The 16,030-nt window shown below is 38.5% G+C and overlaps 1 protein-coding gene across 3 annotated transcripts; it reads left to right on the forward strand.

Moving 5' to 3' along the window:
* The first annotated feature begins 1,799 nt into the window (after window positions 1–1,799).
* On the forward strand, window positions 1,800–13,212 carry znf513a (zinc finger protein 513a). Of its 3 annotated transcripts, XM_032585800.1 has the most exons (5): window positions 1,901–2,016; window positions 4,943–5,052; window positions 6,658–6,789; window positions 10,312–11,109; window positions 11,833–13,212. In XM_032585800.1, exons 2-5 carry the CDS (start codon window positions 5,013–5,015, stop codon window positions 12,780–12,782), a joined length of 1,920 nt encoding a protein of 639 aa, XP_032441691.1. In that variant the 5' UTR covers window positions 1,901–2,016; window positions 4,943–5,012; the 3' UTR covers window positions 12,783–13,212. The 3 variants fall into 3 exon arrangements, with proteins under 3 accessions (XP_032441690.1, XP_032441692.1, XP_032441691.1); XM_032585799.1 differs by lacking the exon at window positions 4,943–5,052 and having other exon boundaries at window positions 1,800–2,016; XM_032585801.1 differs by lacking the exons at window positions 4,943–5,052; window positions 6,658–6,789 and having other exon boundaries at window positions 1,800–2,016.
* Window positions 13,213–16,030: the final 2,818 nt, after the last annotated feature.

A 16,030-nucleotide genomic window follows, 5' to 3' on the forward strand; every position in this document is an offset into this window, starting at 1 on the left:
CTGTTGTTCAGTTTTATCTGTAGTATTTGTCTCCGACCTACCACAGATAACAGGAGTTGTTGCAATGCTATCCATAGTAAGAGCGCTTTAGTACCAACAGCAAAGTAGTAATGTTACAAATGCACTCCAAGTCATAAGCCATGGTATGTTTGTATTAAATTATTTTGTATTGTTGAACAGTTTTCAAAGAAGTTAAAAATAAAAAAAGGCCTACTGCCTTGTTCTTCAGATAGATTGTTAATTAATATAATTACCAGACTAATTTCAAGGTGATTTAATCCAGACCTAATTTCATTTGAAAATGTATTTGCTTATTTTGAAAATTATAAACGGACAATTTCAAAAGTGACTTTACAGATCTATTTTCACAGTAATTTTTTCCACGACTAAAGGCATCTTTGCAAGACCTTTTTAACCTTAATTGCATAACTTAAGTCATTGATATGCTGCTCTTTAATAGGTTTAAATATAATTAAATCCATAATGTGCTTATATTTTTGAGGTTTGCATACCCGATGTGTGCTATATATTATATCATTCACATAATCCCCTAACCTCATTTGACCAAAATATTAACATTAGTTAACAGATGTTGAGAGAAAGCCGTCGGAAATGTTTTTAGAATCGGAAAGAAAATGTTGATGCACAATAGTCAAGATTCATCCCGCCAGGAAAATCAAAACATCCGGTTTGAATCACAAACCTTCAAAATAAAAGACGTAACCCTAGTGAACAGAGCAAATGTGAGAACGAATCTCTTGCCAGGTAAGATCAAAATCAAACTTTTTGAGCTACAAGCTATGTGTTAAAGAGAAAGTAAGATATGGACGAGAAAAGTGAAAATTAATGAGAAAATGGGTGGAGTTGCATATTGTATAGTTACCAGTATACCAGACTATAGTTATTCTATTGGCCATTCTATTTGGCTATAGCCAAATGACTGAGGTAAAAGCATAATCATGTTAGAATGACCTAGTCAAAGTGCAGACTATGTCCAATTAGACTAATTAGTTCAATGTTTCTATACAACCCGGTCCTTGTTTTACAAATAAAGTGTACAAATATTAGTCTCCAATTGTGTAAAGTTGGTAGGGAATTTTCAAGACAAGAACATTGAGTGTTGTAATTGCAGTTAAAAGTAGTTTTCTAAAGGTTTTGACTCAGGGAGGATGAATACCATGTTCTACAAATGTTCAGTAGTAGAATATTTTAAAAATCACATATTTTACACATATTCTACATTAAACACATCACCCCCAAAGTGAAACATTGTGGTGGCTGCATCATGCCGTATAGGAACACATGCAAATATTATTAATATTGCTAATTGTAATGAGAAAATATAAAAAGGTTTGAGGCAAATGAATGCACATAAGATAAGAAGATAAATCTTTATTGTCATTGTCACACAAACAACGAAATTTAAATAAAATGCAATCTAAATTTGAAGATGAGTGATTTGGATTAAGGGTGTTAAATATATGTAAGTAGAATTATGAAATTTTTGTCTGGACTAATGACTTACACTAATAGATTTACCCTCTTATTTTTTATATTAGTAGAAGGTACAAAAATTACTATTTTAGGTTAAGGACAGAAGGATAAACAAAAAAATATATATCACAGGTAAATTTTGGGCAAATTAGAATAATAGTTTTCTACCATTTCCCCCAAATATACCGAGGAAAATCACCACCAAAGCAATTAAACAGCATCTAAAATACAAAGTACCACAAAGTTTGAGTGTTGAGTAAAAGAAAGCCGACTTGTTTTTACTCTGAAAGGCAAAACCCGGAAGTACTGTATTAGTTGTTGTTACCGTTGGCTTACAGGCGAGTCAGAAAATCAATTAAGTTATGAAAAATACCATTAATTGCCTTTCTTTGTCACCGCAGCCCATGAAAAAATGGCGGATCTACAGATGTCGGGTGTTTGAGGAAATATTCTTCTCGTCTAATGAACAATTTACCGCAGATAAAATCCTTTCCCCTCGACTGGAATATTTACGGTATCTAGGTAAGTTAGCTTGATGGCTAACCAGTGAAGTTGACATTGGCTATTCGGCTAACTATGTTTTTCTGCTGCTGAAATATTCACTAAAGATGGTTCTTGTTACTCATTACTGCACAATAACGAGGACACTTTTAATTTTAGCTTCTCATTGGACTGCTTAACAGCGGACACTGAAACGTTGCTGACATTTTTTTCATGTTTACATTGTGCAATTGTGTCCTGCAGTAAATAAAGGCATTTCAGCTTTGTTTTACCGCCTGGCACATGATTTGTTCATGCTGTGTTACAATTCCAGAGCGAATCTGTTAGCCATTTTTGCTGTAGCATCTTAATGGCTTTTGTTTACGCTCTGCACATACTCCACATGGAAATGAGAATGCGCCCTGCAGTGGTTTATACCATTTTTTCAGCTGTTATGTTTCAGCTTTGTTCATTGTAACGTGGTAACATAAACTACGGGGGGGGGAAACTACTCTGACATTAAATTGCCTTCCCAAATCAAGACTATGTGATCACTAAATTGCACTAATCGTAGACTCTTGAGACCAGGCAAGAAAGACCATGATATTTATTGTTCTCGACATACACTTGTATATATTGATATATCTTTAAGTCAAAATTGTTCCGGTGAGGTCATTCTTATGGCTAGAAATATCACTGTGTTTACGTTTTGTAAACAGAACTAGAATGTCAATTTTATTTAGTGAAGTTTATAAATTAATGGTCCTAAGATAAAAAAAAAAACATCTTTTTTCTCAGGTTCCAATGTAAATGAAAATCTATCCCTCCATTAAAGGGCAATTTGGAATAACCAATTACTGTTACAGATTACAGATTATAGAGGCAACTGTTGTACTGGGTGTAGTGCGAGCAAAATGGACTTAAAAGTATCTTGTGATTTTTTTAAAGCATTTATTATAAATAAGAATTTAAAAAAGTAGTTCTTCGCAATAGCTTGTATGGCTGGGACAAGAACAAAAATCAACAATCAGGTACATCAGGACACCAAATAAATTTAGTAATTCAGTTTATTTGTTCACCACATGTAACACAGTAGACTGTATTTAATTATAGTATTAAATATATAGTTTTATTCTTGCTCCCATTGAGTGAAGAGTGTAATATATATAATATTGTGTATATAATTTTTTTTTCAGTAGTTTTTTCTATTAGGTCAGGAAACCTTACAGACTTTATTGTTGTTCCCTTAAATATCACGATGAACTGTGTGATAGTTCCTCATTCCTGCCTGGTGGAAGCTAATCGTCTTCCCTGATCTGAAGTCTTATGCAGGTTTTCTTCCAGACTCACCCTGTGTTCAATTCCATATATCTTCAAATCAGCTTTGCTCCCCTCCATCCCCCAAACCTCCACTCCTACTGAAAATATTTATGTCCACAGCATGATGTTGCTCCAACCATAATCTCACAGTAAGGGACGTTGTGCTCATGGTTGTATGCAGTGTGAGTTTTCTTCAGCACATAGTGCTTTGCATGCTGGCCACATCAGCAAGGAGGTTTTCTGACCAGAAAACTTCCTTCTAGATTGTTGCAAAATTTAACCAGGACCTCATATGTCTTATTTCAAACAATAACTTTCATCTTGATACTTTTCCACAAAAGGGTGGAAAAGTGGCCAGATTTGTGGAGTGCATGAAAGTCCTGCAGACAGCTCCTCTCTGACTTGAGCTGAAGATCTCTGCAGCTCCTCCAGAGACACTTGTCAGATTAATGCTCTCCTTCCCCCCAGTTTGATTAGACTGCTATGTCTTGGTAGATTTGCAGTTGTGCCATTTTTTTTTCATTTTAGAATAATGGATTGAACTCTATGAGATGTTAAATGCTTTGTACAGTATATCGCTGTATACATTGACCCTGCTTTAAACTTCTCCACTACTTTCTACTTGACCTGTCTGGTGTGTGTCTTGGTCTTCATGACGCTGCTTGTACACTAAAATTATCAAGCAAACATTGGAGGCCTTCAAAAAATAGTTTATACTAAGAATAAATTATACATAGTTGGACTTACAGTAGTTGGAAGTAATTAAGTGACTTCTAAAGGCATTTTTATTTGTACAGGAAAAAAAAAACCTGTGAAAGTTGTTAAGTTATGCACCATTACGTGTTGGTCTATCCCTTTTGAATAAACCATAGTTTGTCGTAGCAAGACAACATGTGAAAAGGTTAGGGGGTACGGATACTTATTCAAAGCACTGTACGTACAGTACAGCCCATTCAGTTTTGAGACATGAGATGGCTTTTGTTGGTGTAGCTCTGGGTAATAATGTGTGTGGTGTGCAGCCATTATGATCTGTTTTTTTGGGGTTTTTTTTTAATTGAACTCACCACATTGGAAGAATCTGGCTCGTTTTGGAGGATTTAAAAAAGTTGTTTGGAAATTTTTAAGTTCTGGACACAGTTTTTTCCACATTTCACTTAAATTGTTACTCCCTAAAGGAGAACTCCCTACTGTAACGAGGGTAGTTCACTCGTTTATCAGGATAATGTGCCCACTAGGGCTACACAGTATGTCACAAACTTATTGTTATTGCAGTGTTAATGTACATCTCAGGCATATTGCGAAGAATCGTCTGGACTGTAATAATCGTTAGCTAATTATGTAAGTACCATGCCTTCCTGCTCGCCATGACTGTAGCATAATTGAGAGCATTTGATCATGCAGAATAAAAAGTCCAAGTTTACTTGTGAGTGGTTTGACCTTCAAAGCCTATTTAAGACATTGACTAGGCCTTTAAATTGTTAAGATTTCAGTCCAGTTAAGCATCTGTCATTTATAGAAGCTGCTGCAAATGTGTGGGTGCCTGATAGGACCGCAGACCTTAAGAGAGGTGCTCGGATGTTAGGTGCATGCGCACAATGATATGGCTGATTGGGGAATTAGATACTTTCAAAATATTTTATCCGAACAGATGACAATGAGCTGATGGTTGTGGAAGTCTGGAAGAAGACGCTGGACAGAAGAGAGAGGCTGACCGGAAGATGCCAAGAAAAAAACAGCAGAATCCACAGCCAGTCAAGTGTAGGTGCTCTATGGATCTTCTTAACGTTGACTGTTATTGTTGTTTTTACATAAGTCATAAACAACAGAACCATCATTTGAAACAGTTTCTGTTCTCGATCCATGTCTTCACATCAAATTGACTCGAAGATCAGCTGTTCAGTTATAACTGGGCTGTTCTCAAACTTATTTAAAAACGACTTCAGAAAGGATTTTAGAAGATGTAAGGTTTTGCTCTTTTTGTTTTGTGTTTTATCATTTTTATAGTTTGATGTGAAATTAAAATATGACTACATTATTGATCTGTATTTTGAAGATGTACCCAATGTATTTGATACATTCTTCATAAACTCAATATGCCCCTGACATATTGAGTTTTTTTTTAGATTAAGGACTTTTGTGTATTGTTCATACTCTTTGTACTGCGTTTTTACTATTAGGAGAGGACTTGGTATTTCCATACGTGATTTAGTAAAGTAAAAACAATATAATCCAAACTCCCTGGTCGCCTCTTGTGCTCTCTTTTCTTCAGTTCACCCAAAAGTTTGCTGTCGGATTTAGTTCAGGGGACTTACTTTTTATGTTCGGTGAACCGTTTCTGTTCAGTTTGGGGAGTTTTCTGGATCATTATCTTGGTAAAAGGTCCATTGAAAACTGGTTTTTGATTTCCTGGCAGAGACAAACGCACACCAACGCTCTCAGGACCTTTCAAAAAGAAATCGGCCCAGAAGCAGAGGAGTCGGCGCAGAAATACAGCGCCGACTCCCCTGTCGGGAAAGTATCTTCTTTTAGCCCCACCTATGGATCTGTTTTACCCATCAAACTGTTGCCCTTGGAAATTTGATATGTTTACCTGGCTTTAGTTGTTTTGATAAATCTCATAGTCTGTAATCCCTCAACAGGTTTAGTTACGTTTTTCAGTTGCAAAAGTCTGTTAGTGTGAAGTCAGTCTTTCCAAAATCTGTAAAGACTGTGAAAGTCATGTAGTGTGTCCCAAGCTTTAGTCTCATCTAAGTCTCAGTAGCATTTAGCAAATTACAAATATTTACATTTCGGATGGTAAACATATGCTTTTTCTCCAAGAAGAGATGAGCAAGCTACTTGTAATTTCATGAAGCCATTTCCTGTCGTAAGAAGATTTAACACTCATCTGCCTTTCTTGAAAGAGCATCGTCTCTTCTCTTTCCTATTTTGAAGAGTGGCAAACAGAATTCAATGTATTATGTCACATTTAGACCCTTTGGGGGGGAAAGAAAGTCACAGATTACATTTCTCATCAACCTAAAAAAGTAAAAAGGGAAAATTTCTTCAAAACATTGCAATATTTACTAGTATTTTACAATATGTAGGTGCCAGTAATTTTGTTGACTTAAATTAGAGGTGTCGTTTTTATGGAAGAGTCGGTGTTAGATTATGAAACTGTAATAAAATCTTATAAAATTAAATTTTAAGATGTCATCTGGTGTAGTTACAATAAAAAAGCAACATTTGGCCACTGTTAACAGTTTTTGTTTATCTTAGTGTCTTTGGAGAAAACACCAAAGGCTTTATGTGGACTGTTTCAAATATATCGAATCATTAAATGTATGATTTATTTATTTATTTATTTATCGTTTCTGACCACAGTGGATGGTGAAGATGGTGTAGCTGCTGACGCTCCTGGAAACCTTCCCCTAGATACAGACTTCCTTCTAGAACAAGACCTTGTGTTTGGTGATGCAGATCACGACAGAATTCTAGGCTTGGAAAAGTTTGCAGGTTTGTGGGACTTTTATTTATTTATTTATTTATTTTCTTAGAAACTCAGTTTGTGTCTTTGTTTTTAAATTCACAAACTGGTGTAAAAAAACAGTAAATCTGAGTCTGGTTTTATGTTGAATTTAAACATAAGTCCAGGGTTTCTACACTGTCTGGAATATGGTGAGTTTGAATTTATTATTTTTACGGTGTGGATAAGTATGAAAAAAAAAAAAAAAAAAACTGCAGACAAATTTTTGTATTTCCAGAATTCATCTTCTAATATTAAAACTCAATGTATCTCTTGTCTAGAGGAAATCTGGTTTAGCTTAACACTTTCCATTGCAGTCATTTGGTGTTGAAGAAGTCTCCACCTCTTGTAAGATTTTAGGTTGCTGCATTTTAGATTCCCAGTTACAAAAAATAATATTCGATGTCAGATAAGTCATAACAAACTTGAACGCTAGGTATGGAAATGATGAGCTAGGCTACAGCCTGCTAATGATGCTGAAGATGACTTCTGATTTAAAGCTAGTTTTTAAAATTATAACAGTCAAAATTAAACTGGATGCATTATATTTAGGGATAAAAGTTATTGATGAATGATGAGTTCATCTAAAGTTGACTGATAAACGATTGACTAATGATCAGTTGATAAGTTGCCATTTCTTAAAAAGTTTTCATGTGTATGAAGATAAAACTGTCCTCCCATAACAGGAAGGGCAAAATTTTTCATATTGTGCTAAAAGGTGAAAAAAAATAATGTTTTAATGATTTCTCAGCCTTTTGTCATCTAATTAATTGCTATGTAATTAGAAGTTCCAGTAAAGGAGTATTTCAACGTTTACCGACATTTAGTAAGGAAATTAATACATCATATAATTTATTAATGTCAGGGGGAAAAATATTGTCATATGAAGTGTTACTGTCATCTTTTGTGGTTTGAAACCCAGTTGTAAGAACAAAAGACAGCGGTTCACAGATTTCTTTCAAAGTCTTTCCACTTTTTGTTCTCTTGAACTCTGGATTCTATTTTGTCTCGTCTCACAAGCTGAAAGGATTGACACACGACCGGAGTGTTTTTATTAATTTGTTAGTCACTTTGTTTTTTCTATTTGTTATGCTTTCCACCTACATCGCTGCAGTTTTTGGCGATGGTGTGTAACAGGCAGCACACATTTCGCTGCATGGTTGTTTGTCAGACTGAGTGAACTGAAAAACAAGAAAGCGAAAGAAGGAGCTGAGACACGAACATTATATAAGGGTCATAAAGACGGAACCATTACCATCAAGGACATCGTCATAAGAAGGCATTTATTCATCATCATGTGCTGCCTCTGCTCCCGCTTCTCTACCTCCATTATGGTTTTACCCATCATCATCATCATCATCATCATCATCATCATCATCATCATCATCATCTTCTGCCCTCATCATCATCATCATCATCTTCTGCCCTCATCATCATCATCATCATCTTCTGCCCTCATCATCATCATCATCATCATCTGCCCTCATCATCATCATCATTATCATCATCATCAGAAGCAGCAGCCTCGCCATTGCAGTCATCATCATTATCATTAGGCCTGGTAATCATCCATGAGGGGTTTTCATGGGCCGGGATAAAAGGCCAGCTCCAGATCTCCCCTTCCTCACTTTGTGTTTCAGCATCTGGAGAGGAAGGTGGTCTCAGTCCTGCTCGTTCGGCCCTCGAGAGCTCGGCATGTCAAGGCATTGAATATTTTTTTACTCCACTACCTAGGAAAAATAGATTTTCTATCTTTCGGCTATTTCTTATTTCGGCTTTGTCTGTGAGTATCATTTCATTCACTAAAAGGATTTTACTGTGAAGTGAGGCTTTGTCTACCTGAAAGTTTTGTTCTTTTTTCTTTGCTACAAGTTATCACTTAAGGGACAATAAGGAAGTGAGTTTTTATGTTACAAAAATGTGATTACATTTACTTTTCCACCTCTTCTCTTTAATCTGTTTTTTAAAATCTGTTTTCTAAACTCAACATTGTTTGTGTAGCTGTGTGTGGCACAGCGCCACCCCTGTCCTGAATGCCTCCGCTGTGCACTGAAGTTTGAAATGAATTCTGTGGTCAGGTTTTAATTTGAGAAACAGCTGAGCTTGTTTGAACAGGTACATAGGAATTATCATAGCTAAGTCTTAACATAGTTAAAGTGACCTGAACATATTGAAAGCTCACCGTAATGTAGTGAAAAGGAAGAGCTGGCTCATTTCACTCTATGCATCCACAGTGTTTGGTTAATATATGCACCGTCTGATTACTAAGAGTATTCCTATTCATTAGATTTTTCCTAATTTTGTCATGTTAGAACCATAAATGCATGTATGTAATATACTGGGGCTTTAAATAATAGACCAACAAAAATAGTGCATAATTGTGAAGTGGAGAGAAAAAGAACACTTTTTAAAAATGATCTAAAATTATAAATCCGAAAAATTTGGTTTGCGTTGTGTTTGCCCCCTTCACTCTGCTAGCCCTGTAGAAATTCAGCTCAAACAATTAATAAACAAGTAATCTATTTTTGGTATTAATGGAGCTTTTCAATTTAGACAAATTCAAATCCAAAGACATTTCATCCCAAAGGGAAATTAAATCTCATAACTCATATCATCCAAGTTTGCTTAAAGAGTTGTTGTGGTATAACTGCACACCCAGCTTTAGCAGAAGCAGCAAAAAAAATTGGGATGTCACTGTTAATAATAGTTGTTGTTGAAAGAACAACTATTAACCTCCATTAACATTCCAGAGACATGGCCTTTATGGAAGAGAAGTAAGAAGTCAGCAGAGGTTGTAAGAAATTAAGACATAGTCATGTTTATAGTTTTCCACTAGCCATAAAGTAAAGTGGCAGAAAGTGTTCTTGTTAGAAAAATATAAAACTTTTATCATACACACAAAAGACCGTATGACTGGAAAATTGCCGTTTAGTGATGCTCTTCATTCAGTCTGATCAAGCCTGAGATGCATCCACAAGTGCAAAGCTGATAGGTGCATAACCAATAATTGTTTTAGTAGTACCCATGGGAAAAGGAATTTTATTTTTAGTGTATCAAAGCAAATTGATTAAAAACTATAAAAGATTAATATTTGTTGGTGAAAAAATGAAAACCCTTTTAGAATGTTGTGCTACCTTGTGTTGATCGATCACAGAAACTCTCAGTAAAAAAACAACAGAAGTTTATGGCTCAATAGGAGAAATTCAAGGTGTATAAACACTACTTTATGATACCGTAGATAGAATCATAACAAATGTGGTTTTGTACTGTCTGTTGAACTGGGAGCCACTTTTATGGAGCACTTATGCAAACAGCAGTGTTCCATAGAAAATACCTTCTTAATGAGGAATGTAAACTGAATCTAAAAAAGACTTTAACTGCATTGTGTTTGTTCTTCAAACTTCATGTCATAATCATGGTTTTTGTTTTTTTTTTTAAGCTGTGCACATTTGTGAGAGTTGTATTCACTATGTGGGCTTCTAGGATGAAATGCGTTTGTTTTTGTTTTACAGAAGTAGCTGCTGAGATCGGTTTCTCCGTTTGTCCTCTGGGTGATGAGGAGAGCTCTTCCTACAGCCAGCTCAGTATGGAAAGTGAAACGGACAACTCGCGCAGCACAGGTGACAACAGGAGGGAAAGCCAGAGCCGAGGGACTCAATCCGAGCCAACTTTTCCTCCCTACCTGTCCTGTAGGGGCTGCGGACAGCTCCGCGACGAACCTCTCGGCCCGGGCATGGACCTGGTTGGGCCTTACTGCCTTAGGTGTTGCAAAGCCTCCAGGGAGGCGAAAAGCTCAGACTTCTGCTCTCCTTTCGGGAGCGGCGGCGGGATTCGCTGTGGTTTGCAGATTCGTGCGGATTCCCAGCCCGATTGTGAGGGCTTGGGGAACGGGGTGGGTGACAAGGAAGAACTGTCCGCTGAGGACAGACTGCTCAAGCAGCACTCGTGCCACCTCTGTGGCTTCTCCTCTCGCTATGCCAACCACGTGAAGCGTCACATGAAGACGCACAATGGGGAGAAGCCCTTCAACTGCCCTCTGTGCACTTACGCCTCAGCCCAGCTGGTGAACCTGCAGAGACACTTGCGCATCCACACTGGGGAGAAACCCTACAAATGTGACACGTGCGCTTTCGCCTGCAGTTCCCTCGGAAACCTCAAGAGGCACCAGCGCATGCATGTGCCTAATTTGCCCCAGATGCATTCTGCAGTGGTGGGACAGGACGCCCCACCTCAACCTGTGTGTGGCCACAACAGCCTGAAGAGACCTGGGAGTGAGCAAAGACCCAATGAGGAAGTGTCTGGTGCTTCAGGTAAGACTTCCTGTAATTTTAACTACTGGACAACACAAAAAAATCAACTTAATTGAAGTTGGTTGTAACATGACTGTAATTAACTCTCTGTTTTTTGCAAGTTTGTTAAAACTGCTACCATATCATGTCAGCTTAACATAAACTATGAAAAAATCAAACTCCTATGGCTTCACCCTTGTGGTCCTACTGCCATCTGTAGCAATACACCACTTGGTCAGAAGCAACCAATCGGAGCCAGAATGAAGGGTCTTAAGGCTGTCAATCATCCAAGTGTACACGCTGCTTAATGTCCTGAAGGCACAGAAACAACTTAATGTTACAGGATGTTAAAGATTAATGTTTACTTGCTGTCATCAGCGGCCATTCTCGCTAGCCTGCGCGTTAACAGCAGACTCTGACGTGGGGGAGGATCTGTAGATCTCCTGGCTCTGATTTCTGTAAATGGACCACTGGGAGGAGCCAGAGAAGCTTGATTTAAAAATATATACGTATATATTTATATACGTATACATTTCATAGATTACCTTTCACATGTTATTCTCTCAGTTTTAAAAATGTAGAAAGCTTTTTTTTTTAAAATAAAAGTTAAATAATGCAGCTTTAAAGGGATGTAAATGTTTTACAAGGCACTTTAAATTGTATCTATAACTGTCTTGAAATATATTTCATATGACATAATAACTCACTTTGTAATTATTATTATTATTTTTTTTTCCCCATAAGTCTCTGAGGTTGCGAGGCCAACCTCTAATCTGAGTTTGGGGGCCCAGAACAGTGACTACCTGTCGGTCTTTGATAACTTGAAGGGAGCATCTCCACCCCCTATCCCTGCCTCCAACCCAGCTCCTGGCCACCAGCCTCCCTCTCTGCTGGAGATGACTGCCAGCGGTAGCAGCAGGACTACACGAGGGGCCGTGGCAGAAGGCCCGTCGCTCCCGACTCCACTTTTCCCTTTTACCTGCCGGCTATGCGGGGTCATCTTGGAGGACGAGGACGGCTCTTCGGCCCAGATTTGTGCCAAGTGTACCCTTGAAATGCTGACCAAGGACTCCTCATCGTCTCCGAACAGCCCCGGTGAGCGCAGTGACAAAGTCTACACTTGCGCCGCCTGCCCCTTCCTCACCCACTACCCCAACCACTTGGCGCGCCACATGAAGACTCACAGCGGCGAGAAGCCGTACAAGTGCCCCCAGTGCGACTACGCCTCGGCGCACTTTGACAACCTCAAACGCCACCACAGGGTGCACACGGGAGAAAAGCCCTACAAGTGCCATCTGTGCGACTACGCCTGCGGAAACCTGGCCAACCTCAAGCGGCACCAGCGCGTCCACTCGGGCGCCAAGCCCTTCCAGTGCCCCGTGTGCAGCTACAGCTGCAACCAGAGCATGAACCTGAAGCGGCACATGCTGCGGCACACCGGCGAGAAGCCGTACAAGTGTCAGGAGTGCGGCTACACCACCGGCCACTGGGACAACTACAAAAGACACCAGAAAAAACATGGCGTGGCCACTGACGGCTGGGTGAAAGTTCCCATGATCGGCACCGACGTAGAGGAGGACAGGAGGAAAGTGATGGGAGGCGGCATTCAGACTCACAGAAAAGAAGTTGGAGCTGATATGCAGTACATGCCACGGGAGCCGGGAGCTGGCTGTACACTCAAGCTGCAAACTTAAGGTTGCATAAATTCTAACACAGCAAAACTAAGCTACCAGCAACTTGTTTTGATTGTTTTCACTGAGCCTTTTTATGGTTTTAACGTGCGTCTATCTGTCAGTGTTGCGTCAGATCTCTTCTATGGCTGCTAATTGTTCAGTAAGTGGAATCTGGCAGAGTTAGGAATTCATTTTTTTACATTTTTTTGATGCCTTTTTGGGTTGAGTGTTTATTTTCTACAGTTTTTTTTTTTCATGTCAACATAAAAAAAGGGAACTCTGTGGAAGTCCTCTGTCTCACTGTGTAATCAGATACTTATATTTCACCCTCACGCTACATGCATGTTGTCATTTGAACGATGACACGACCAAATATTGCCATCCTTGAGGAACTCCTTCCCTTATCTGCTTGAGCTGCCCTGACAAGTCATTAAAACATTTTTAATGCACAGGTTAGTTGTTTTGGTTCATTTTAAACGCAAATCAAATCAAATTGGTACCGAGTCTGGTTCTTTTCTTCTAAATGAAATTTTTACTCTTAAGTGTGACAATTTTGTACCGACCCAGAACCGGACAATGCAGCTTTTAAGCAGATGGGTTTTGGAGACGTCTTTATTGTGCTTTTTGTTTGCTTTGTTTCTGATTTTACTCAAGTTCAAGCTCCGTTAGTGATATGCCTTCAGATTGCCGTATGTAATGCTATCAAAGTGCTATTTAATAGTACAGAAATTGTGTTTGTCTTTATGAATGTGCCAGTAATTTAAATGCTGCCCTCACTCAAATAGTCTACTTTTATTTACTTCATATTTTTTTCTTTTTGCCAAAATCTTCTACACTTTGTAAAAGGAAAGAAATGTGTTGATTAAGACTTAATTTAGCACCATATTGATGGGCCGTCTTCTGCTTCATTGGTCTATCAGGGGTGCCCAAAGTCGGTACTCAAGGGCCGGCATCCTGCATGCTTTAGTTCTCTCCCTGGTTTAAAGCACCTGGATCAAATAATGGCTCATTAGAAGGCCTAAGAAGAACACTGACATGCTGAAAAGGTTGTTGGTGCTACCAGGGAGAGAACTAAAACGTGCAGGATGCCGGCCCTCGAGGACCGACTTTGGGCACCACTGGTCTAGACTGATTGATTGATTGATTGATTGATTGATTGATTGATTGATTGATTGATAGATCTACTACAAGCAGTTTTTACACCGTGCTTATTGAAGCTCAATAATTCTGACATCTATAAAGCTCTGTGTTCCTCTGAGTATAACTAGATTAACTCTTGACAAAATAAAGTTAAACTTGCTGTTCTGTTACTTTAGGTGCATATTTCAGATTCCAGCCTTTAGATTGTTGTAGCAGGGCATTTCCTCGTATAGCAAAACGTATTGCTCAGTGTCGTTTATATCGATTTTTTTCGTTACTGCTGATCAAAAAGTGCCAACTTGAAACAAAAGCAATAAATTAAAGACTTAAAACGCGTATAGCTAATTGTGAAATTGATCAGCATTTGTTCACACAATACTCAGCGTACTTCTTGCATTCAATTCAGACGCTTTCCGTGTTTGCTTTAAATTGTCCACATGCTGCTTTCTGCTCTTCCTTTTGTGCTCACTTGCTGTCACTTTAGATGGTAGTTTCAGCGCTCCGCATCGTTTAGATGTACTCATTGTTTGCAGAGCTCAATGGTGAAACCGGGTCATTAGCATCGACAGAGAGCCAATAGACAGAAAAAGACTACAGTTGTGCTGCAGGCAACAATTGATCTCACATGCAGATTGATATGTTCTTATTTTATCCAATGGTTTCCCTGTGAAATAGTTCGATATATACCAGGAGCCATCCACCTACTATCTTCGAGAAAGCATGCTGACCAGATCACCAAGCCGCCTCAACCGGATCCTCTTGATGTAGAGGAGCCAACCATAAAAGTAAAAGAAAAGAAAAGAAAATCCAGAGAAGGGGAGACAACCACTAGCATATAAAACTGAGAAAAAGCACAGTATATTGCCAGGTGAAGCATTGATTTAAATACTTTACATGCAGCCTAGAGATTAGCTTTATTTGCAATGTTTCAGGTTCATTTCTTCTCCTAACATATCAGTAACTTTTACAGCTTAGCAACATATGTCATTGATGACAGTCTTTCAACGGAAGACCTCTGCTTTAATTTAGTTTGCTATTTACTGTGAGATTTTTTTTCTTTTAACCTGAAAAGAGATTAATCAAATAGAAAGCATGTGAACAAGTGATAGTTTTATTTCTCTAATGTGGCTGTAATGCACATTAAAGTGCATTTTTCTTTGACTGTGCCGTGTCATTTAGCTGCCATGTTTGGAAAATAAGAACTGTGATTTAATGTTAAGTGTTTGTGAATGACTATTTTATGCAAGGGAGACATTTCCAGGTTGCAAACTCGACATGTCACAATGAGCCCCTGGATTTATATTTCCCGCAAGTGGGCGTTTCTGTTTTTACGACGTCGTTAATGCCTTAAATGAGGAGTTTGAAATAAATACCTGGAATACGCATCGTTGGATGTAAAACATCGAGCTAATTGTCTGTTTTTCTGTCTTTGTTTTGCATGAAGCGTAGCATTTGGTCACACAATCAAATTTGTCTGGTTTTTTTCATCACAACTATAACTTGTTTCAGCTTCTATGGGCTAAATAATCTCAATAATACAACCCGCATGTCTGAACAGATGCATATTAGGCAAGATACATATTTTTTTTCAAAATAAAAATTCTAACGTTGAAAACTCTACTCTCCATGTGAGTGGTTAAATGGTGGTTAATTGCCACAGTTTGTCACTTTTATAAACAATGTGTATATATTATTTACATATTTATTAAAACGGTCACCATGTCGCGATAGCGAAACGTGACAAAAAAACTGAAAAAAAAGTCTAGTTCATCAGCCAATGCACCCTTCCCAGTCAGAATAACCTGTCAGAGCCACACTAATGTATAGCAGTGTGTGCATTAGCGTGTGCAATAATGCTCATGTACACGCTGCTGAATGCGCTAATGGCAGAGAAACAACTTACCATTACAGAAAAACAGTTTACCCGCCGTTATCGGTGGCCATGCTAATTAGCTGGCGCAATCCCTGCTGACTTGTGTGGGAACCTTGATGAAGGCTAGCAGGGAGCAATGGGCAGGGTGATTGACAGCACAAAACCCTCCTCCTGCCTTTGATTGGTTGTTTCTAACAGAGCCGTGTATGTCTGCAGGTGGTAGTAGGATCACAGGGATTAGGCAGAGGAGCTTGAT

Source organism: Xiphophorus hellerii, chromosome 15, assembly GCF_003331165.1.
Source record: "Xiphophorus hellerii strain 12219 chromosome 15, Xiphophorus_hellerii-4.1, whole genome shotgun sequence".
Lineage (NCBI taxonomy): Eukaryota > Metazoa > Chordata > Actinopteri > Cyprinodontiformes > Poeciliidae > Xiphophorus > Xiphophorus hellerii.